The sequence below is a fragment of the Paramisgurnus dabryanus genome, chromosome 4 (genome assembly GCF_030506205.2).
Source record: "Paramisgurnus dabryanus chromosome 4, PD_genome_1.1, whole genome shotgun sequence".
Lineage (NCBI taxonomy): Eukaryota > Metazoa > Chordata > Actinopteri > Cypriniformes > Cobitidae > Paramisgurnus > Paramisgurnus dabryanus.
Window position 1 is genome coordinate 25,754,907 of NC_133340.1, and position 25,473 is coordinate 25,780,379.

At 35.9% G+C, this 25,473-nt stretch overlaps 1 protein-coding gene across 1 annotated transcript; it reads right to left on the reverse strand.

Moving 5' to 3' along the window:
* Window positions 1-325: 325 nt before the first annotated feature.
* On the reverse strand, window positions 326-15,360 carry caly (calcyon neuron-specific vesicular protein). Its single transcript, XM_065295389.2, has 5 exons — window positions 15,235-15,360; window positions 9,127-9,257; window positions 6,974-7,090; window positions 5,418-5,531; window positions 326-1,565 (listed from the first exon to the last, which is right to left on the reverse strand). The coding sequence occupies exons 2-5, from the start codon at window positions 9,253-9,255 to the stop codon at window positions 1,377-1,379; spliced, it is 549 nt and encodes a 182-aa protein (XP_065151461.1). The 5' UTR covers window positions 9,256-9,257; window positions 15,235-15,360; the 3' UTR covers window positions 326-1,376.
* Window positions 15,361-25,473: the final 10,113 nt, after the last annotated feature.

Below are 25,473 nucleotides of genomic sequence, written 5' to 3' on the forward strand. Positions count from 1 at the left end.
CAAGCCATGCATATAATGTAAATATCAGTATTTATACTGTAGCATTTTCTATCATTCGCAATGCTGGTATTTTGACAAAAATGGGTCTGATGTCACTAGACAGTCTTTACAATATAATGTCACGTTGTCTTTTCATTCATGTCATTATTTATTACAATCCTTTTTGAACTCTTAACTTTATCTTACTTATGTTCTGAAATTCTTTTCATGCCTGCTTATTTCTGCAACAACATGTGCAAAACACTTTAAAGTACCATTGTGGCTATGAAATATGCTAAATAATAAACTTGACTCGACTTTAATAGACAATGACAGAATGCAGAACTGTTGAATACTGAAATCTTTATTCTGTTATCATACACTGAGAATGAATCAAAGTTTGTCACACACAGATATGAGGAATAATACTGCAGGATTTATGCAGGCTTATCAATCATCTGCAGGAACTATTTTGCATTAAAACTAAGACATATGCCAAAACAATAAGATAAATACATAAATAATTTGCGCAGACATGTTTACAGATCACAATGCATACAAAGTACAATAAATCAATACAACAAACATTTCAAACAGCCATTGTGTCACTTTATACATTCAGTACAGCTTGTGTAAGTGACGAATGTACGCAAGAAATATTTAAAGGTTACACACCTTCGTGAGGCAGTTTGTCACATTCTTGAACTTTGAGAATAATTTACAACATTACTTAAACGCTTAAATGGCTGCTGGTGTTTTGTGTGCAAGTCCTTCAACACACAAATAAAAACACACAATGGTACATTTCATCAGAATCTAAATGCAACCATTAGTCCGGTTTACATCCAACAACAATCAGTAGTTACGAGTCGATTTAAAGAAAATACAAGAGTTTTGGGAATGCTATATCTTTCCAATAGACTCCTCATGGTTGTATTGAAGTTCACGAGGGCGCAATTCACAGTTTATTACACTAAGCTAAATTAAATCCTAAACTAACAAATCTGGCAGAATTACAAGCAGTGCCATTAACCTTACGATGCCACAGTGAAATGTGCCATTAGTAAGTGGCAATAAGAACTAGGATCAAAATACTGCGTTTCGTCTAAACGGTTATCGAGTATCATGAGTTGAGTTCTGAGTGCTGAACAGAATCAGCTTTCCCAGTTTCGCAACTACACAAAGCACTTTCAAAGACTAAGTTAAAACTAAATAGCGATTCCCATCCCGCTCCATGAATCCTTTCGGTCTTAAACACAAATGCACACATATACACAGTCATCTTTGCCATTCATGTGATCTGGGCTCACAAACCCTCACAAAACGAACATCCAGTGTAAACTACCGCACCTGACCGTCCGTCACCCGCCCCTTCTGGTTCTGATCCCTCGCGTTGATTAGTGGTTTCCCTCACCCTTGGCTCTCTGACCCTCCTTCAGAGCGTTGATGAGGGGGAGCCATGGGGAGGAGAGCTCTGGGATGTTCCTCTTGGCCTGGTTAAGGTGGGTCATGGCCGTGTAGAGGCTGCCTCTGGAAACCTGGTCAGGGTAGTACATCTCCAGAGCTTCCTGTTTGCAGTGACTGTGCTGGGTTGTGAAACAGAGGTTTGCAGATACAGGTTATTTATGGGAATACATTAACTAGGAATGAAGGGTCAGGCAGACTCAGGGGATAAAGGATTTATGGCGCTTTTCCATTGCATAGTACCCCACTTTTTAGGTCGGATCAGCTTACTTTTGGGGGCTTTTCCATTGGGTAGTACGTAGTACCCGATACTTTTTTTGTACCACCTCGGTTGGGGTTCCAAGCGATCCGACCTGATACCAAACATGACGTGAAAACACTATAGATCACTGATTGGTCTGAGAGAATCGTCACTACCAGCGTCATCGCTATAATGTAAAAGATTAGCTTTACCTTCATGCTAGCTTGCGCTGTCTCGAGCAAACATGTTGTCATCTGTGCTCTGCTATAAGTTCCCAAACTCCCTTTTAGCGATGAAAAACATCCACAGGTTGAGAATCAGGGACACCATAACAGTTTTTTCTAGACTTGCAGTTTGTGGCGGCACATTCGGGACGCTCACGTGCGCATATATGCTTAAATGCAACTTTAATGAGGCTCGGCCGAGCACGTCGACTGACGTCACGGGTGTTTGTACAGAAACTGTCATGTGAGACAGAGGTAGTAATAAACGCAATGTGCAAACATCTATTTGTGGTGGTCAATTTTATTTTGTGTCGGACTGAGAAATAAATAAATGTATGGGAATGTACAACGATGCTCTTTCTTGTAAGTCGTCACAGCAGTAGGCAGCGCAAATATAATGACACGCCTATAATCCCTCCCACTGCGAAGTGTAACTAAACTTGATGGAAAAGCTAACCACGACAAAGTGAGGTGAGCTGACCGGACCCAAACCGAACCGTTGCGATGGAAAAACGCCAAAAGGTGTGACTATAAAAAGTTCAAATAAAGTTCATTAAAATTAAAATTAAAATGGTTCTTCTTTGGCATCGCCGTGAAGTTTTGTGGTGGGTCTACTGCAGATATTCTGCCACAATTTGGGTATAACAATAACACTCTAAAAAATTATGGGTTCATTTAAACCCAGCGTTGGGTCAAAAAGGACAAACCCGACCCTTTGGATTGTAGTTTAACCTATGCTGGGTTGTTTCTTTCTTTCTTCTTTACACCATTACAGCATCTATGGCTACATTCATGGCAAGAACTGGTTAATTTATACACAGGTTGGGGAAGAGACAATTTGGCATCTCCAATTTGCCTGGGTTGTTTCAACTGTGCAGCCCTGGGTTGTTTTAACCCAAAATGAAGGGTTGTTTTAACCAGTTCAAATTATGTCAAAGATTTTGTGGGTCCCCTAGCTAAGCCAAACAGTTCCCCCATCATTATAAGGTCACTGTGATATCACAAAGTAAGATGTGATCCTGAATCAAATTTTTTTTTATTGGTCCTGGATCAACATTTTAATCAAAGATTCACCAAATTACCCTTAACTCAAACCCTAACCATTTTTTACCCCTCAAATTAGAGTGAAATAATAGTTTGAGAAGATTTTTTTTAAAGCCCCAACCCTAAAATGACTAAATATAATAAATAGTGTAAATAATCCACACGCAATTCCTCCAGAAAACAGCGTGAGGCGCACTTGAGAGTTTTACATTTATGTCAGAAAGAAATCTTTTGGATTAGTTTATTGCGAATTTTGGGACAAATAATGGACAGTATCGCTTTGTGGCAGCGCAGCATGTAGTATTTAAATTTTAATCAAAAACAGGGGACCCTCAAAGCTTATAGGAGGTCCGGGACCACTCCAGACCCCCCTTAAATACTGGTTTTAACTCTTTGTTGGGTCAAATATGAACATTGGGTTAATTTAATTGGGTTCGTCCCTTTTTGACGCAATGCTTGGTTGGAAGTATTTTTTGTTTTTTGTTTGAGTGAATATTGTCATTTATTTCATTGAAATGGTTGTTAAAGAAGTTTGCGTGCAAAGTTATATAACAATTTAGTGAGTATGTTTCAGAACAAATTGAGATAATCTTTAATGATAAAAAGTCTTTAAAGGGGACATTTCACAAGACTTTTTTAAGGTGTAAAACAAATAATTGGTTTCCCAAGAGTATGTATGTCAAGTTTTAGCTTAAAATACCATATAGTTAATTTATTATAGCATGTTAAAACTGCCACTTTGTAGGTGTGAACAAAAATGTGCAGTTTTTGGGTGTGTCCTTCCTTTGAAATGCAAATAAGCTGATGAAATGCAAACACTGATCGCCATGACGGTGGTTTGTTGAAATTAAAACTCAATTGTGCTGTCATTCAATGCAGATTAAGGGTCAGTATTGTTATAATGAGATCCCCTTCTGACATCACAAGGGGAGCCAAATTTTAATGACCTATTTTTTTACATGCTTGCAGAAAATAGTTGTTGTCCACCCCCAACCTTTTTTAGGTTGATAAAAGCACTGGGGAACCATTTATAGCACTTAAACATGAAAAATATTTAATGATATGTCCCCTTTAACAACACCTTTATTTTTTATAATTTTTTATCAAAACAAAATAAAACAAATTATAAAACAAAAGACAAACAATGTACATTTATTATTAAATTAAAATCTATTAAAATCAAAAGCAAAAAGAAGAACATTAAGGGGTGGTTTCCCCGACAGTCCCAAACTAATACCCTGTCCAGGAAACTACCCCATAAAGTCATACAAACATGCACTTTAATTTCAAATAAACAATTTGTCACATATACAAACAAAACATTTTTCTAACAATGTTGCTAACCTTATAACCTTATTGCTAATTTTATAAATCATCATCATAACTTTAGCTTTGTATGCTATGCTTATTGTTGGCTCAAAATAATAAATAAACAAACAAAAACCATTAAAAAAAAATCACGTGGTGTATTTTAATATTGAGAGGGTCCAGGGTTCTCTATATGCAATGTGTTCCACTACAATTTTGTTGTTCGACAATTAAAGTGACAATTCTGTCTTCAAAGTCACTCATCCCAACTAACATCCAAAATAGAAAGTATAATGCCGATTCGCGACAGAAAGACGTCAGTCAATAGATGTCAACAAGTCTCGGCTTCCATAAACCCCATTCCAGCTTAACAAGAGGCAATTTTCCCGCTCTTCAAGTTAGCAACGCTACATTAGTGCGGCACGCTAATTACGGCACTGGTATCTGCATCAAAGGGGGAGAGGTGGAAGCCCCTGCAGGCCTTAATCACAGTTTAGTCACGGCTAACACTAATTAAAGACATTCTTACGCTCCACCGCAGCTAATGCACTGCTTTCAATGCTGTTTGCCAGACTGAGGGGCTGCAGCTAAGCATAGCTTACCCGCAAAAACAATGTGAGATATATGATAATCATATACAGTGGGTTTGAGACCACGGGTGACAATGTATCCATTTGGATTTTTTATGTTAAACTATTTTTTGTTATAAATTATATTATGGAAAAACAATGTTGAAATTAATAATTATTTTACTTTGATAACAATATTTGCTCCCATAGACACTTATGATCAATTTTTTTCCTTCCATGATCTGAGAACGTTCCAATGAGCATCTTATGCTATCAAATGGAACCAAGAAAACTGTGCAAATAATATCACGGTCAATGTAAGAAGTTGTTAATTCAATTACACCTATTAAATTAGTGTGGAATCTGTGTATGCGTGTTAATTTTGACATAATGTTAATGCTCTCACGGTTTTTAATCCTAAAACGTTTAAAACATTTAAAGCATTTTTCTCCTCAATTTTATAAACCGCTTTAGATTATAGGGTCATCTTAATGTGTAGATGTTAGTGAATATTTGTTTCTAAATGTATGGGGTGCATAAATAAATCACAGATATTTTGTATCAGGGTGTTTATGATTGTTTTGGTACCTGAAGAACGTATCCCTTAGGGCAGCCGAGCTGGTCATCCCACAGCGCTTTATACATGACAAACAGAAGCAGGCATGCCAGGAAAGTCAGGATTATCACGATCAGTGCAATGAGCTGGAAAAGACAGACATCAAATTTACATACAGAATTTCATTTGGAATTCCATGGTTTTCCAAACTGGGGTTCGCGAACCCCTGGTGGTTTGCAAGGGAATCGCAGGGGGTTTGTGAGTTGATTAAATTTTTTTTATAATAATTAAAACATAAAATGTGAATAAATAATTTTTAAATAAAAACATCTAAATAAACACTTACTTACAAAAATACTAAAACAAATATATTTTATTTGTTTAACCTGCATGTCATGTGACTATCACACAACACATGAGAACTCATCCAAAATGGACAGATATGTTTTAAGTACCAAAAAAGAAAATTATCACATGAAGGTCCAATAACAGGTAATAGATTTAAAAAATGTTTTTGTGCTTCTAAATTATTGAAATATTTACTTAAAATCTTAAGGAGGTACTTTAAGTAAATAATTTAGGTCAAGAGGGTTTGGCTTACAAATTAGTTTGAATGTTTCTGTGGGTCATTATTTTTTTTAAAGTTCAAAGGCCCTTGTAATCTTGAAAAAAACCCTGGAAATTTACTTCCGCCCTCTTGTGGCGATCCTCTGATGATGATGCTAGCATCTGATAACCCCGCCCCCTCCAACTGTCAGTCTGCTGTGACTTCCATTTCTTAATGAAACGCCTACTTTTCTATATCAAATCAATTCAGAGTGAAAAACACAATCCATGCCTGCTATTTTTCTAGTGTATTCCGTTTCAATTTGAAATATGTCACAATATGGAAGTCAACTTTCTGTTTACAGGGACTTTAAAGGAACACTCCACTTTTTTGAAAATATGCTCATTTTCCATTCCATTCAGCTGATCTCTGCGTCTGGCGACACCACTTTTAGCATAGGTTAGCATAATCCATTGAAACTGATTAGACCATTAGCATTGCGCTAAATATAACCAATGAGTTTCGATATTTTTCCTATTTTAAACTTGACTCTTCTGTAGTAACATCATGTAATTAGACCAACGAAAAATTTAAAGTTGCGATTTTCTAGGCAGATATGGCGAGGAACTATACTCTCATTCTGGCGTAAAAATCAAGGACTTTGCTGATGTACCATGGCTGCAGCATGCGCAATGACATTACACAGCGCCCAAAAATAGTCCACTTGGTTACTTTCAGTAGCAGGGGAATATTTTCGGTCACTGTGTAATATCATTGCGCCGGTCTAAGTACACGATGTAACTGCAGAATAGTCAAGCTTTAAATAGGAAAAATATAAAAACTCTTTTATTAGCGATTATCGATGCTAATGGTCTAATCGAATTCAATGGATAATGCTAAGCTATGCTAAAAGTGGCTCCACCAGACCTGGAGATCGGTTGAATGGATTCCAGAACTGTAAAAATCAAATGTTTAACTCTAGGGGAGCTGGAAAATGAGTGTCCCTTTAAGCTAATCTCAAATGTGGTGGTGTTGCTTTACCATGAAATGCTTGGGCAACTCATCATAATGGTTAATGTTCAGGTTCTTAGTGCTCGGGACATACAGCTTCCTCTTCTTCTCCTTTAGCTGATATTCTGTTGTGGTTTTCACAATCACCTGAAGGATGAAGAGAAAGAATTATATATAGGGATGCACCGAATATTCGGTCACCGAAAATTTTCGGCCGAAAATAGCCCAAAAGAGCATTTTCGGCTTTCGGCCGAAAGACTTTTATCACCGAAACAATACGGCCGAAATGTTGTGATGACGCAAACAGAAACCGCGCCCTGCACGTGCTTGTCTGAAGCAACATGTATGCGGCGTGGATGTATTTAACCGCAAAAAGGCGCTAAAGTACGCACAGAGGCACATGCGGTTGTGTCCGGTCCAGACGTGATCATCACAGTGAGTACGCTCTTCAAAGATCAGAACTCTTGATGTGTAAACTTTAGAGAGAGTCGCGCAAATGTGTCTCATACTGTATAGTCCATTAACATACATGTGCCGAATAAAGCAATGAAAAACAACGTAACGTTTTTATGCTGCGCTGTTTGGGATTCGAATTCGTTCTCTGTGTGCGCGCGCGCGTTTATGTGCCCTCAATAGTGCACACACGAGTAAGACGCAAACAAGCGAACGTAAAATCTTTCTGTTATTGACAGGGCACATATAAACAAAATTATCTCCAAAGTATTCTTTTTCTAATAAAAACATTTGTTTATGTCTTAAGTGTATGTATAGATTACAGTCATAAACCAGTCTCTGCTTACAGTAACCTCAAATAACCTACTGAAGTCTAACAAAGAGACAAATAGCTCTAAAAATAATAATATATTTAATTTATACATTAAAGACAGTGTTATGACATTTCTGTACCAAATGCTAATGTTAGCCCTTATTAATGTGCAGCTTTGTTCTTTTTTATAAATGTTTGTAATTTCTTTATTTGTTATTAGATTTTCCCCACCCCCTTTTTGCTGATCTGAAAAATAATCCGATCCATGCCTCAAAAACTGTAATGTGATCTGAACCGTGAGTTTTGTGATCTGTAACAAACCCCTAGTAAAGTTAGTACACAGTGATAGCCATAAATGCATTTGTACTAATAATTGCATAATAATTTATTTCGGTGTTTCGGTTTCGGTTTTTCGGCCTTGGTTTCCTCATTTTCGGTTTTTGGTTTCGGCCAAGAATTTTCATTTCGGTGCATCCCTAATTATATAAACACAAAAAGGAATTCAAATAACAGACTTGTTGAATTAAAAATGAGTTCACATGCCCATCTAGTCAACAGAAAAATGTGAAATAATATAAACCTAAAGGCCAAAGTATGGTCCATTTTTTATGCGTACTTAAGGGGCTGTGTACAGTGCGTGTGGCGCAATTTTCGTCATGAGTGTGTGCGTACTGTATGTTAACCAACAGTTTTAAAACCCTGCCTACAATGTACACGTAGGTCGCACATGCACCTATAGGAGAATTAATTTGTAATGCATTTTTTGGTTCAATCCAAACTGATTTGTGACAAGTATTTCTTTCTTCACAGAACCAAAATAGGCTCTAACCAAACCAACACTTTTAACCAAGCCTTGCTCCAATTTAAGTCCAATTCATGATTTATTTTATAGGATGACTTCAACGTTTAATGATCATTGACTGGTACAAAATCAAAGCAATAAAGCCCAATCTATACCAACAAACAGGATGTTCTTTTAATGTAAAGATCTCCTATACTACATAATTAGTCATCTTATAGATGAATCATTACTAATTTAAATTCAGCCTCCCACCAAGCCAAGAATAGACACAAGCCATCTGTGATGCTGTGGAGAAAGAAGAGGCTGTGCGTGTGCAGATGCTTTGCAAAGCATTTGTAATTCTTACAGTGACAAAGTGTATCATGTTCATCGACACTGAATATCTTGATGGTGTCGCATGAAATCTTTCTTTCGTGCCACGCTGTCTGCTAGAATCTAACATGGTGGTTTCTACCAAGTCTTTGATGGTATCAGTGTTACCTTGGTTCTCCAATGACGTTCTTCTGCTTAATGAAGTTCTTCGGACGGTAATGAACAACAGAAGGCCACTGCGGTCTGTAATATGGATCTATGTGTGGGTTCTGGCCTCTAATGCATAATCAGTATCGTAATTACCTTGTCGGGGAAAGACTGCTGTAGCTGGTTGACCTCCAGAGGAGTGATGAGGGGGATGTTGTCGAAACCATCCTCAAGTGACGCCTGTCTCTCCACCTTTTCTACCAGGTTACTGCCTAGCTTAACCATGTCTGAAATGAGATCAGATTGTACTGTAGATTGGTAAAATGCACAGAAACTGTAATTTGGGTCACAATACAGGTATTATTCGACCGATTCTTTAGCATTTTCATAACAGAATGTTTCTTTTCACACCAAAGCAGGAATGTCTTCGATTTTTTCCAAAATTATGTAACATTTTTTAAAAGTGCTGTATTTAGTGAATCACCAACCATATAGAAAAAATATGTCATGTATACGAAACACAATGACATGATGATTATGGGTAAGGGTCAAAAGCCTTAACATGACATTAGACCTTGAATGGTTAAAAGTGTAGTTCAACGATTTAAATGTCAAAGGAGGGACTATATGTCTATATCACGGTATTAAACAAAACGTGTCTGGACCCACGCATACTCATAAGCACACATTAGACTTAATTCTGTCACTCGGACTCAATATTAATGACATCGAAATATCACCCCAGAGCGATGCCGTTTCAGACCATTGCCTTGTGTCATACACAATACTTCTAGATAGGACCGTTCAGTCTACAACATGCTACAGATTAGCCAGAACAATAATTTCCACCACTAAAGATAGCTTTATTAGCACTCTTCCAGACCTGTCTCAAATGAAACATGTAGCAGATAACCGTGAAGATCTGGATATTATAATAGAAAACCTGAACAACGTTTGCTCTAGCACGATGGATGCCGTTGCTCCCATACGAAAAAAGAGAATCAAAGAAAAAACGCCAGCTCCATGGTATGACCATCATACTGCAGCCCTTAAAAAGGCAGCTAGAAAAATGGAAAGAAACTACCGAAACACAAAGTTAGAGGTATGGCGTTCAGCATGGAAAGAGAGTGTTCAACACTACAGACAGGCTATTAAAACCGCCAGATCTACCTATCTCAGTACGCTTATTAAAGAAAATCATAACAACCCTCGTTTCCTCTTTAGCACAGTTGCGAAACTGACTAGAAACAAAGAACAAACAGAAACCAATAGTAAATTCCAACACAATAGTAACGACTTCATGAACTTCTTTACTAACAAAATTATTTCTATTAGGGAAAACATAGAAACTACGCAAGCAGCCACCACTCTACCCAATAGTACATTGACCACTAGATTATCATACGAACATCTTGAGTCATTTAAACCTACTACAATAGAAGAGCTCTCTAAATTAGTAACGTCATCTAAATCATCGTCCTGTATATTAGACCCCATTCCCACAAAATTACTAAAAGAGGTATTTCATGTAGTGTCCGACACGGTACTAAATATCTTTAACTCATCGCTAGAATTAGGATACGTTCCAACAGCTTTCAAACTAGCAGTTATTAGACCGCTCATTAAAAAACCAAACCTTGACCAGGGAGATCTTAATAACTTTAGACCAATCTCAAATCTACCTTTTCTTTCTAAAATATTAGAAAAAGTAGTGGCAAGCCAGCTACGCACATTCATAGCGAATAATAATACATATGAAAAGTTCCAATCAGGATTCAGGCCCCACCATAGCACAGAGACAGCGCTGCTTAGAGTTACAAATGACCTCCTATTAACATCCGATCGTGGTGAAATCTCAATCCTTATATTACTAGACCTTAGTGCAGCCTTTGACACAATAGATCACAGAATCCTACTCAATAGACTAGAAAACTATGTTGGCATCAGTGGTCAGGCGTTAGCCTGGTTTAGATCGTATCTAACCAATCGATATCACTTTGTTTATGTAAATGAGGAAGAGTCACATCACTCCCCCGTTAAATACGGCGTACCTCAGGGATCAGTTCTAGGCCCTATCCTATTCTCGTTATATATGTTACCTCTAGGAGACATTATCAGGAAACATAACATAAGTTTTCACTGCTATGCGGATGATACCCAGCTTTACATCTCGTCACATCCTAGCGAAACCCACCAGTTTGCTAAGCTAACAGACTGCATTAGTGATATTAGGGACTGGATGGCACATAACTTTCTTATGCTAAACTCCAATAAGACAGAGATACTTATTATTGAACCAAATCGCTCCAAACATAATATGTCAGATTACAAGTTGCCCATAGATGGCTGCACGGTGGTGCCATCTTCCACGGTTAAGAATTTAGGCGTAATGTTTGACAGCAATCTATCTTTCGATAGTCATATCTCCAACGTCTGCCGCACAGCATTTTTCCATCTTAGAAATATCTCAAAAATACGCCATATGCTGTCTGCATCAGATGCAGAAAAGCTTATCCATGCTTTTATGACCTCTAGAATAGACTATTGTAACTCGTTACTCGGGGGATGCCATGCAAATCAGGTAAACAAGCTACAGCTGGTTCAAAACGCCGCCGCAAGAGTGCTTACTCGATCTAAAAAGTATGACCACATAAGTCCAATTCTGGCATCTTTACACTGGCTACCAGTTAAATATCGCATACAATTTAAAATATTACTAATCACCTACAAAGCCTTAAATGGCCTAGCGCCCTCGTATATAAAAGAACTACTATCAGAATACAATCCACCACGTAAACTGCGATCACAAAATTCGGGTTACTTAATTATCCCTAGAATATCAAAAGTGTCTAAAGGTGGTAGATCCTTTTTCTACTTAGCCCCTAAGCTCTGGAATGATTTACCAAATAATGTTCGAGTATCAGACACAGTCGAACAATTTAAATCTAAACTTAAGGCATTCTTCTTTAACAAAGCATTCACATAGAATGTCCAGTAAATGTACTTTTCCCGCAGTAGTTATTTTGTCTAGAACAAAGCACTCACATACCTCATACGGGTAATTTACTCTTGCCGCAATAGTTAGCCTGTCTGGAACCGAGCTGAATTAAACCACTATAATGTATGACACTTGCATTACATGCGAACGGCCCCTACGCTAATAGAATTCTGTTTTTGTCTCCCTGTCTCGTCCTCGACTCTGAGGACAATGAGACAAACAGACCCAGTTCCTGTTGCTGTGAAGGTCATCGCACCACTAATCAACTGGATGTCCTTCAACGTGACGCCCAACCGATGCGCGACCTACGGCCACCGGCTGAACCAGTTTAATCCGCTTACACGCTTCCTATCCCTACCGTGTCTATATATTATAAATATAAATATTAATTTCTCCCTAGGGTTTTTTGTCCTTCTAGGATTTTTTCCCATTGGGTTTTCTCCTAGGGGGTTTTTTAGTCCCAGGGAGAGTCAGCCAACTTTGGCTTAACTTAGCACTTTACTGTATACGTTACATTATTAATATGCTCGCTTACACGGTTTTTTATCCTTAGCCGCTATATTCTACTTCTTATACTATGTATTATTTTCAATGTTCTCCTCTACATCTACTCATGTAAAGCTGCTTTGCAACAATTAACAATTGTGAAAAGCGCTATATAAATAAAATTGAATTGAATTGAATTGAATATCTCGGCTGCCGCGTCATCAATCTCTGCTGAAGGCTGTCTTCGTTTAAAGGATCCTTGAAAAGCAGCCTTCGTGTCACTTCCTATATTTGGTGCATTTTGAAGAATGCATCATGCTTAACACATACCAGCAAACCTTTGCACATCCGGTAATGCGATTTTACTGGGATAACAGATTTGTTAGTACTATAAACTGTACCTTATTTACTTAAAGTAATAAGGAAAATTTAAGTACGGTAATAAAGATAAATGTGTTTTCTCAGCGGTGCTCTATGCTTGGGGGTCTCAAATATAATCCCAATCTAATTTCTCTCCTAAATGTAAAATGATCTAAAATCAAATATTACGTTTTGTTCTGTTCCTTTAGTTATCTACTATTATGTGTATGACATTCAGGTGGGAACTCTTGGAAAACATATTGTTCTTCATCATGAGGATATCATTTCGTCTTGGGGAATTAGGAGTTTGGATGGAGAATGTCCAGTAGTATCATTTACATGAGAAGTTTTCATATTACTGCATGTGTTCTTGAGTGATGTTTTCTATTTAGCACTTGTACGTCCGTATTTAATATCTTTCCATTATGTCTGTCTCCGAGGGCTCTGCTCTGATGTTGTTTACTCAGTTAATTTCGCTCTGTGTCATTATGACTCAATGTGCATGTGCATGTGCACGCGCACAATCGCTCGTGTCTCACTCATTAGCTGAATGAAGAAAACATTTAAGTTTTTTTTGTTCCTTTCTAACAGGCTATGAAAGAGCTTAACCCGAAATACAAAGACAGGGTGACTATCTATTTACCTATCTATCTATCCATCCATCCATTCATCCATCCATCCGCCAGCCAGATAATTAAATGCAAAAATACTCAATAATATTCAATAAATTGAAACATATAGAATCCATCCATCCATCAACTCACGAATAATGATCTATCTATCTATCTATCTATCTATCTATCTATCTATCTATCTATCTATCTATCCATCCATCCATCCATCCATCCATCCATCCATCCATCCATCCATCCATCCATCCATCCATCCATCCATCCATCCATCCATCCATCCAGCCATATAATAATAATTATACTAGTAATTATAATAAAATATATTGAAACATCTAGAATCCATCCATCCATCAATGCATGAATAATAATTAATCAATAAATTGAAACATATATAATCTATTTATCCATCCATCCAGGTTAGATTATTTAATCAACTAATCAATAAATTGAAACGTATAGAATCTATCTATCTATCTATCTATCTATCTATCTATCTATCTATCTATCTATCTATCTATCTATCTATCTATCTATCTATCTATCTATCTATCTATCTATCTATCCAGCCATAAAATAATAGTTATACTAATAATTATAATAAAAGAAATTGAAACATATAGAATCCATCCATCCATCCATCCATCCATCAATGCATGAATAATAATTAATCAACAAATTGAAACATATATAATCTATTTATCCATCCATCCAGGTTAGATTATTTAATAAACTAATCAATAAATTGAAACATATAGAATCCATCCATCCATCCAGATTATATATAATAATAACTAAATACAATAATACTAATTATAACAATTAATAATAACTAATCAATGAATTGAAATATAGAATCTATCTGTCTGTGTCTATCCATCCATCCATCCATTAACTTACAAATAATCATTAATTAATAAATTGAAACATATAGAATCTACTTATCCATCCATCCAAGGTCGATTATATATAATAATAATAACCAAATACAATAATAAAAATTATAACAATTATCTGAATAATAATAATGAACAAAAATCTGTCTATCTATAAATCCACAATACAATAATTAAAATTAATCAAAAAATGAAAATTCTATCTATCTATCTATCTATCTATCTATCTATCTATCTATCTATCTATCTATCTATCTATCTATCTATCTATCTCTGTCCAGACCTCTGACCAATTATTCACAAATTCTGGTACCTGATATTTAATTGTTTTGTTTTGTATAAAACATACATACATAATATTTAAGTAAAAATGTATTTAAGATGCCCAAGCTACAGCACCATAATATATGTGAGCAACCAAATGATGCTTACTGTATTTAGAGACACTGAACACTGAGCACATCTGACTGTAAACAACGTCTTTATTAAAACCGCGAATCGTGGGTAAATAAAGCATTTAAACATTTCAATAGTTTACATGACGTGTGTGCTCAAATGTAAAAATGCTTAAATGTACACGTCAAATCTACGAATCGCATTATTATTATGGGCTCATAATAAAGCATTATTACACAACAGCTGCAAGCTCACTGAATCATTACGTCAAAGTCAAACGTATGACGCCAATAATTTCATCTCCACGATGCATTAAAGGACATAAAATGATTTTGTTTTAGGGAATAAAGAGGGATCAATAAAAAAATGCTGCGTTTATGTAATCGCGGTTATAACCGCTGCCCAGAGGTTTGACGACGAAAACGTTTGTAAAACGACGCGATTACTTAATAATAAATAAAGGCTTTTTGGTCGAAATGATGGGAAAGCAGATACTTACTGGTTTTGTCGTCGGGTGTTTTGGTAACGATTTTCTTTGATGGTGCTACTGGAGCGACTGCTGGATATTATGGCCGTGTGTCGTTGACTGAAGGCTTTACGCTTCAGCTGCACCGTCACTGCGCAGACAGAAGGCCGGATGACATCAAAGTACCGCGAGAGCGATTCGAACGCTGTGTACACGGTATTGTGATGTCAAACGCCGATCGGTTTGCGCAGCTCCTGTATGAAGTTGAACACGTAATAATAACCTAAAAACCTTTATCTTAATTTCTAAGAAGTCCACTATCATTTTTTTTTACTTAATTATTGTTTTAATAATTTAACAAACAAACAGGTAAACAAAAATTTAGGCCTACAAAGGAGTTAAAATAAAAACGTTTTTATTTTTATTTTAGTTTAATTTACAAATGCAGGATATTTAGACCACCAGTCTTCACAATTCAATTACAAGCAATGATTGCTTTTTAAAGACAAAATTCGTATAGGTCTTTAAATAAGAATATACACTTTCATTAGTAGCCTTCTACATTTGTCTATAAGCCTACATTAATTTTTCAAAGGTTATTTTAAGAAATGCCCAGACGCCCAGACTATTGAAGCCAGAGCTGACTGACTGAGCATAATTATCTTTACATCCAGCACTCACAGGTACATTTGTCATAATGTAATGACTCATAATCCCTACTTAATGAATTTATCGTTATTTATCATTTAGCTGTTTAAATCTTTCTCACATTACACCACTTTAATATAGTCTATCCGCAGTACACTTTCACACTTCATCATAGTCATGCCCTTGTAAAATGCAAACAGGAACGTACTCTGAGAGGACAGGACATTTTGTGCCAGCTATGACTTTGGTGCCAAACCAAAGTAAATGATGGTTTAAGCAATTACATTAAACAAAACACGTCTATAAAAGCTTCTGAGATGATGTTTCAACATGGATAATTTAGTAATCACTACTGTAATGAATATGAGTAACCTTTTTTATTTTCTTAATCAAAGCATGCAGGTTGAGTGCCAAAAACTAAGTTCGCAGACTGTGCAACATTGCCACCTAGTGCCAAAGTTGTATAAATAATTATTTTTACTTATAGTTTTGTTAAATTGGTTTAAAAAAATGCAGTTATTGAGATGTGTATATATTTGTTTTCTAATTTTAAATGTAAGATAAATTATGCCTCCTCTTATAAACATCTTTAGCCATGGAAGTTTCTAGATTGGTAGTTTTGTTTATGATTGAATTTAGACATCAAAAGCTCAACGTCATCATCATATTAATATTAATATTAATCCTTTTTTAATTTAACTATTACATTTATACAAAACTGTACAAACACTATGCCTATGGTGCCACTAGATGGCAGTATGGTTTTTATAATGGTTGGACTACAGCAGAGTTTACCAAACTGGGGTTTGTGAACCCTTGGTGGTTTTCGATGGAATTGCAGCGGGTTTGTGAGTTGATAAACAATAATTAATTATTATGTATATAATTTTAACAAATATATAAATATATATATATATATATATATATATATATATATATATATATATATATATAAAACGCAGACTTAATGCAAACATACAGATTTTATGTACTAATATAAAAAGAAAATTACCAGAATTACCAGTCAAATAACATAATTATAGCAATATATATGTAAACTTTATAAAAATAAATTAAAATGATTGAAAAATAAATGTTATATATTTATATAACATAATAATAAATGGAGACCCTGGTGTAGTGATTTATTATGACACACTTAAAATAAAGTAACATAATCAGCATATTCACACATAAGTCGTAATCACATGTTAGTCAACGGATTTCCGTTAGAAGATGATTCAAGGTTGAATCATCATTCTCTCTTTCTAGCAAAAATGAACACATTTCTTTGAATTGCATTTCACTAGGGACACATAAATGACCATGACCATAAATGACTTTGGGACGGTTTCCTGGACAGGGTTTATCTTAGTCCTAGACTTAAATGCATGTTTGAGCTGCCTTAATTTTGAAAGCACTTTGTACTGACATTATCAGTTCCATTGTCTCAAAATGCACACCACCAGTATTGATTTTTTTGTAAGGTTTGTTAGTAAAAACTATAATGTTCTAATATTACTAAGGCATCGTCCTGGATTAATCTATGTCTGTCACTTGAAACACCTGCATTTACAATAGATATTAATTTATGTTCATTTTAATTTATAAAATATAAGTTTGGACCAAGTAAAAATGGAGATGAGTGGTACCCGGTTGGATCTTCTGCTGTTGTAGCCCATCCGCCTCAAGGTTGTGCGTGTTGTGGCTTCACAAATGCTTTGCTGCATACCTCGGTTGTAACGAGTGGTTATTTCAGTCAAAGTTGCTCTTCTATCAGCTTGAATCAGTCTGCCCATTCTCTTCTGACCTCCAGCATCAACAAGGCATTTTCGCCCACAGGACTGCCGCATGCTGGATGTTTTTCCCTTTTTACACCATTCTTTGTAAACCCTAGAAATGGTTGTGTGTGAAAATCCCAGTAACTGAGCAGATTGTGAAATACTCAGACCGTCTGGCACCAACAAACATGCCATGCTCAAAATTGCTTAAATCACCTTTTTTTCCCATTCTGACATTCAGTTTGGAGTTCAGGAGATTGTCTTGACCAGGACCACACCCCTAAATGCATTGAAACAACTGCCATGTGATTGGTTGATTAGATAATTGCATTAATGAGAAATTGAACAGGTGTTCCTAATAATCCTTTAGGTGAGTGTATAATCTTTACAGTAGTATATTTTGTAGGTTAATCCAGCTGCGAAGATGTGATTGTGACTGTTACTGTTTGGATACACAAAGACCATGTTTATCTCATCTGTGCATTAAGTGTATATATGCATGAATCACACAAACACCCACTTTCATCTGTTTGATGTTAAAGAAAGTCTGTTAAAGAGTCTGTACTGTAGAGATAATAAAATCAGAAGTGTTTCTCCTATCTCTATCAAGACGGTTTTTCTGTATCTCTGTGTTCAGAGGCACAGATGTGGATCAAAGCCTGTGGAGTTGTGTGTTCATGTGTTGCCGGCTGCTTTATGTAATATTTATATACCACATTGGTGAAATGGATTCTGCGTTCTACTGAATTGTCTGTTTGAATGTTTCAGGTTATGCAATATTACATGGGTTTAAAAACCATTGTCTTGTTTTCACAGACTCTGTAAAGTTTTTAAAACGTTGCCTCGCGTTTAATATTTAATATGGCCTTAAATAAATCATCAAAGTTTTACCGTAGTATAACCATATTCAACATCAGGGTATGCATGATATGATCTGGGTAATAAGTTCATGATAGACCAAATTTTGTGTTAAAATAAATAAAAGGGACAACAAAAAATAACGTGTGTAAGGTATTAAGACATTTTCAAATGATTCCGACCTGCATTCACATCTTAAGGCAATGTTTCAACCATTTTTATTCTGACAGTGCAGATATTTTAAAATCTGTTCAACCCCCCTCATGAGACTCTGTCCTGTGTCTGATACGTCCATAATTTATGTAAGTAAAAATAAGCATGCAAAATAATCTGTAAAACCTTGTATGCAAAACAGTATGTGAGTAAACCCCTAATGGTTTTTAGTACATTGGATGGACACCTTTCTATCCCATGAGGCCACTGGAGCAGAGTTAATAAATTGATACTGATAAATTATGAGTCAGGCATGACTTTTTAAGCAATATAAGTACACTCTCAGAAAAAGGGTAAGCTGTCGCTAGGCCAGTACCCTTTAACCCTTGTGTGGTGTTCGGGTCTGTGGGACCCGTTTTGAATGTTTACTGAAAGAAAAATTATGCAATTAATTGTTGTTTCAACCTCAGATTCATTGGCCTTGGCTCATTTTCTATGAAGAACATAAAAATAAACAACTTTATAATTAATGTACACTGTACACCCCCCCTACACATTTATATTACATATGTGGTGTTCGGGTCCACTGGACCCGGGGTTAATAAAAGTGTAAAAATTTAATGTGCTATGTAACTTCACTCTGTTTTTCTCCTACCTGGGACTCCTGTGAGTGCATGAGTGTGTTTGTATATATGTCTGTACATATGTGATGGATGCATGTCAGAGTTTTCTCCTTCTGCTTTTGCTGTAATGCCGCAAGGATACAACATGGTATATGCCGTGCATGAACATTTGTCTGTACCTACTGTCCCAAACACTTTACCTTCTGTCTAACAGGAACCATTGTACATTTTACCATTATAAAAAATCCATAGTTTTTTTGTAGTAAATGAGTAGTAATCATGGTTATTTGGTATCAGGGGCGTTGCTAGACATAAAGCTCTACTGGGGCACAGGCCCCCCATTTTTTGCTGACTTTTTTTTGAAAGCCTGCTGTGTGCAAGAGGTGTGCAACACTTCTATACAATGTCCTTTGCTTAACCCACTATTCTACAGTGCAACAGTTACTGCGAAAGATATATACAAGTGTATTCTTCATCATACCTAACATTATTAACATGTTTAGATACATAAATGGCATAACATGTTTGGAAATAATGACAGCAGAGAAATATTTTCTACATTATACAATGATAGCAATGATTAATAACTTCTTTTTACAAGAATAATTTAAGAAACCAGTTATTTTATGACTGCTATAGTAATCTCAGTCACAGTTACTGCTAACTGTTTGTGTTATGTCCTAGAGTTAAGTATTAGTAACTAAATATTAATTTCATATCTGAAAATACAGAACAGTATAACACATACATCTGTTGATTTTCTCAGCAACAATGCAATTCTTTAGACTTGACAAGAGGTTTTCCTGAGATTATTCCTCTAATGTTTGAGACCTGACAGGGTCAGGATGTAGTTTGTCTAACCTCCCTTAAACGTTTCATCTCTCCTTTCGTCTTCTCTTTCCCTGCCTTGCACAAAACATTTCTGATGTACATCTACAGAAGCCAATAATGATCGAGTCAAAATAATATTAGCATTATTATTTAGAAACTTACTTTAGTTTCGTTATGCTTTCATAAGCACTCGCGTGGCGTCAGCTTTTGAATGCGGTTGTGCGCGGTGAACGTAAACGCGCGCGGCCATGGATACGTGCGTGCACGCGTCAATGCGAATGCTTCTGCGCTTTTACAAGCCTAAATTGAGTAACTACTTTGCATAAAGATCCGTTTTTGCCGCGATTGTCTTTGTAAAGGATTGCACTAGTTAACTGCTAAAATTTAAACTTGAGATTTACACCGGGGCACAAAAGATTTACACTGGGGCACGTGCCCCAGTAAAAGGGGTCTAGCGACGCCCCTGTTTGGTATATTGATTACCATTGAGAGAGAGAGAGAGAGAGAGAGAGAGAGTGAATAATAGAGAAAGTAAAATATTATCCATGTATTTTCATCATTCTAAGTTGTGGCCAATAGCAACACATTGTACTTCAATGTGTGTGGACCAGATGGACACAGTATATGTGTATAAAATGCAAGAAATGCATACACAACACAGCTACACATTAAAAATTTGCTTCTTATGTGTTGTGTTGGCTGTCATGAACAGGTTATGTGTTCAGTGTGGATGATGTCTTATGATACGGACTCTGTTCAGTTTGGGGCCTGTGCTGTGTAGACTGACACAAATGTGTACAATTTCAAAAAGTTCAAATAATTAAACATCAACAGTGATGAAAAACTTTGTTTCATTTATACTTATTTAAGATAAATATGATTTTTCCCCCAATATCTGGATCAGAATAGAATTTTCTTCTTTTATTTCATATTACCACAAAAACGAATGGCACTTTAGTTTATAAATAGTCCTCTACCAGTGGTAAATGACCAATATTAACCATAAATTCTGTCTATATTACTTGCAATAAGGCTAAAGTTAACATCTGTAAACAATATTACATAAATTTGTATGAATGCATTGGTTTAAGATACTAATAATGCTCTGGGTCCACCAGACCCACAAACATCGTCTAAGTAACAAAAATACGAACACCACACAAGGGTTAAAACGATCCTACATGTACTATTTAGGTACGGATTTGTATACCTGTGAGACTTCCATAGTTGGAATAAAAAATATGATGGAATTTAATGGGTACCATCAACTGTGTGCTTACCATCATTTATCAAAACATTTTCTTAGTCATTTATCAAAATACTTCCAAAATATTTTTTTCCTACTATGGAAGTCAATGGTCAATTACTGCTGTGTGTTTACCATAATTTCTCAAAATATCTTCTTTTTTTTCTTTAGAAAAAAGAAATTCATACAGATTTAGAACAACATGAGGACAAGTAAATGATGATAGAAATTTCATTTTAAAGTGAACTATCCCTTTAACACATGAAGTTTTATAAATGTTGTGTTAGATGACATCGTTTTATTTCATTATGTAAGGTTTCATGTTATGTTCAAAACGCAATTGTTAGTCATAGATGTTACAGTATATTAGTATTAGTATTAGTATTAGTAAATATGTGACACTGAAATCTTTTTTGATGGGGCCAGTAAAACTTTTGGCAGGGCAAGTGAAAACCTGAACCACTGGCCTGACCGGGCCAGTATAAAAAAATCTTTGCGTTGAGCCCTGAAAGTTTTGGAGTATGGAAAATGTATTTAAATTTATTTAAAAACTCAGGGATTTCAAGCAAAAAATTTAGGTCAACAGAGATCGATTAAAAAGTCTGAACACCCCTAGACTAGAGGTTTTGCTTTTGAGAGTTACTGCAATATTGTTGACACTACACCCTTAAATAAGGAGCTTCATGATGCATATATCATCTTTTTTTGGCTTAAGTAAAATACAATATAAGTAGACTACATCAAAAAAGAAGCCCTCCAGATGTTTTATCCATTGTGGTAGCGCTTGCTTACAAAAAGGTTGGAGACCCCTGGTGTAGTGATTTAAAATGTTAATTTAATATGACACACTTAGAATAAAGTAACATCAGCATATTCACAACATAAGTCATGTTAGTCAACGGATTTCCGTAAGACGTTAATTCAAGGTTGAATCATCATTCTCTCTTTCTAGCAAAAATTAACACATTTCTTTGAATTGCATTTCACTATAGGGACACATAAATGACCATCTGTTTCCATGACAAACTATTTACACTACTATGGGACGGTTTCCTGGGTTTATCAACTATCAGGGTTTATTTTAGTCAATTTAAATTTTCTCACTTTAAAGGATAATTCTGGTATTTAACACTTTAAGTCTCATTTCTGGTTTGTTTTGGATGAACTACAGTGATGGACACAGAAATTTTGACAATGGGTCGTGTCTTGACTTTTTGACTCTTTTAGAAGTGTCTCTTGACTGCTTCAGAATGGAAGTCAATGACCATGCACAAACAAGTCATTAACACAACATTTAACGTTCATTTTCAAAACTGTGCTACTCACCGAGTGGTTCGTGGTGTTTGTTGATGATTAAAAACAAGTTGTGTAGCGAAATACAGTTTCTGTCATGTTTTATTTGGCATTTGTAAAATTCCATTGACTTCTCTTGGAAGACTCATTGCTCGCTGATATATCACTCCGCCGCTGGAAACGGAAAAGGGTCTGTTTACATGTGGTTGTAGTTTTTCGCTCTGTTTCTCTCAGAATAAATTTTTCCCATATTTGATGGCTCAGTGACCAGCTTTAGGTTTGAAGTTGAGCTCGATTGTGACTGTCTATACGCTAGACACCGAGTGTACTTGTATGGCAAAGTGTTTGTCGCCATCAAGTGGTCGGGAGTGTGTTAACGCTTCAGACTCAAATATAGAGCGGAAGTATATACGCGGTTGTGAGGTATCTGAAAAAATAGTTCCACTATAGCAAATAACACGGATTGAAATCATACGTTGTGCCAATATATTTGTTTTTAATCATCAACGAACACCACGAACAACTCGGTGAGTAGTACAGTTTTGAAAATGAACTTTAAGTGTTGTTTTAATGACATGTTTGTGCATGGTCATCGACCTCCATTCTGAAGCAGTCAAGAGACGCTTCTAAACGAGTCAAAAAGTCAAGACACGAACCATTGTCAAAATTTCAGTGTCCATCACTGTAGTTCAGCCAAAACAAACCAGAAATGAGACTCAAAGTGTTAAATACCGGAATTATCCTTTAAGTGAAAAATGTAAGACAGTAACGAGAGATCATGTTAACACATGAGGTAATCAAGTTGTGTTTGATGACATTGTTTTATTTCATTATGTAAGGTTTCATGTAATGTTCAAAACGCAGTTATTACAGTATTAGTCCAATATGAGAGAGTTTGTTAACCCAGCACAGAATCAAGTGTTCAGATCAACAAACTTACCATAAACAAGCGAGTGACTGGACAGACGCATACTTCCGCACTTGTTCATGACACTGTTTCATGTGATTTCTAGTCAGTAAAGGCGGTAACAAAGAGTAACGGATATTAACGTCATTGACAGGCAAATGCACTGCCGCGTGTCACTGTTTAGAATGGCACTTTTCTCATAATTTACAAGTAGATGAAAACATTAGAGATATTAATAAAATCAGCTGACAAAATATATAACATTGGCCTAGTGGTTTTTGGACAATTTACTGCAAATATTTTACAAATTGTACCTTTAATTTTCTTTTCAGTATTTTAAGGAAGTTTTTAAAATTCTTGATCGAAGCCAACATGCTATTTCTCATTTACTGAGTTTGAAAATGAAGGACATACTCGTCATTTGGATTTTCAGCAAAATCCTATAAATTCCACTTCAGCTTATGACGTGTTCTGCTTTACCAGAACCAAGCAAAGATACCGTAAGAAGTCTTACGCTGTATGCATGTAGAGTTACATCAGATGTACATACCAGGTGTCATATTGCTTATCCCAGTTCAGGAAAATGTGACAGCAGATGTTGTAGTCTGTCTGAGGCCTAATCAAGCTTCCCAAATAATGCCTCATCCTGTTTCTTTATGTTTCTTCTGTTCACTTTCACTTGTGACAAGAATTCTGATCTAATCCAGTGACAATTCTGAATGACTAATTCGGTTTATTCATGCCTTTTTGTAGTCATTTTTTTTACTTTAATCTTCAACTGCAGGCTCCTTAACCAAAAAATGTTAAGTGCCATTTAAAATATCCTTATATGTACCATTTAGGTACAGATGTGTATACATTTGGTTACAAACATTTCTCAAAATATCTGCCTTGCTGTTCATCAAAACAAACAAATGTACTGTATACAGGTTTGTAATGAGAATGAGGAAATAATGACAGAATTGTCAACTATTCCTTTAATTTTAAAATGATCTTTTAAATTCTTATTTTCCTACTTTAATAAGAAAAAGGCACACTGCATGGCACTGAAATATACATAGGTCAATTGAGTTAACTGCTGTCCTATAGAATCTGCATGCATCATTTTATAGCATGATGGCATACGTGCATTTACATGCAAGATTATTATTTTTTTTGCATTCATGTTCAGTTCTTTTCAGTGGTAAAGTAAAATGTCTACTGTCTCACATGAGTAAAAAATCTTGTCATTACCAAAAGCCACACTTGAGTTGATACCTGTTCTGCACGTGTCAGTTAATGTAACCCTGAGGGAAAAGAAGACAGTCACATGTCTTTTATCAAGCAACTGTTTGCTGTGGGAAAACATCTAGATGATTAAAAAGAGATGGCTCACATTCAAGACTGAGTTTCGCAATTATCTTCAGCAGACACTGAATCAGTATGTGGGAATCCAAAAGTAATGAATACCAAAAATGTACTTCTTGTATTGCACAATGCTCCATAGGGTGAAGGAAGGCAGAGCAGAACAGATTATACAACAAATTATATATGTTAATAAATATGCAAAATGCCAATTTTATAAGTCCTCTATATAGACCCTTTTACAGCCCACGTGATCAAATAGCTCGTACGCGCATTTTGGCAACAGTGGTGTTATTCCCCAGTGGTTCTTACGTGTTCGAAACTCAGAAAGTTTATTAAAACGGTTTCCCAGCATCAAATTGTCTGGTTGTTATGTTTGGTTGCACTAATATAATATACTAATATACGTATATGTATCTGGCCACTTTATATTTGGGCATCTGCTAACGTCTTCTATCCACTCCACTATAGTACACGGATCTGGTAGCTGTGTTAAAAAAGTTAAAATAACTTTCTCTCTCTGTGTTGCTTCACTGCTAATTCTTGCCATACTTCCATTGCCAATATACGCACACATACGTTGCCACG

What these genes read in the sequence shown, in the direction of transcription:
- caly (XM_065295389.2), bottom strand. Translation starts at nt 9,255, where the DNA reads ATGGTTAAGCTAGGCAGTAACCTGGTAGAAAAGGTGGAGAGACAGGCG. An exon ending in AGCAGTCTTTCCCCGACAAG is followed by an intron (nt 7,091 to 9,126) that starts GTAATTACGATA and finishes TTCATCCTTCAG; the next exon opens with GTGATTGTGAAAACCACAAC. An exon ending in CTAAGGGATACGTTCTTCAG is followed by an intron (nt 1,566 to 5,417) that starts GTACCAAAACAA and finishes TTCACAACCCAG; the next exon opens with CACAGTCACTGCAAACAGGA.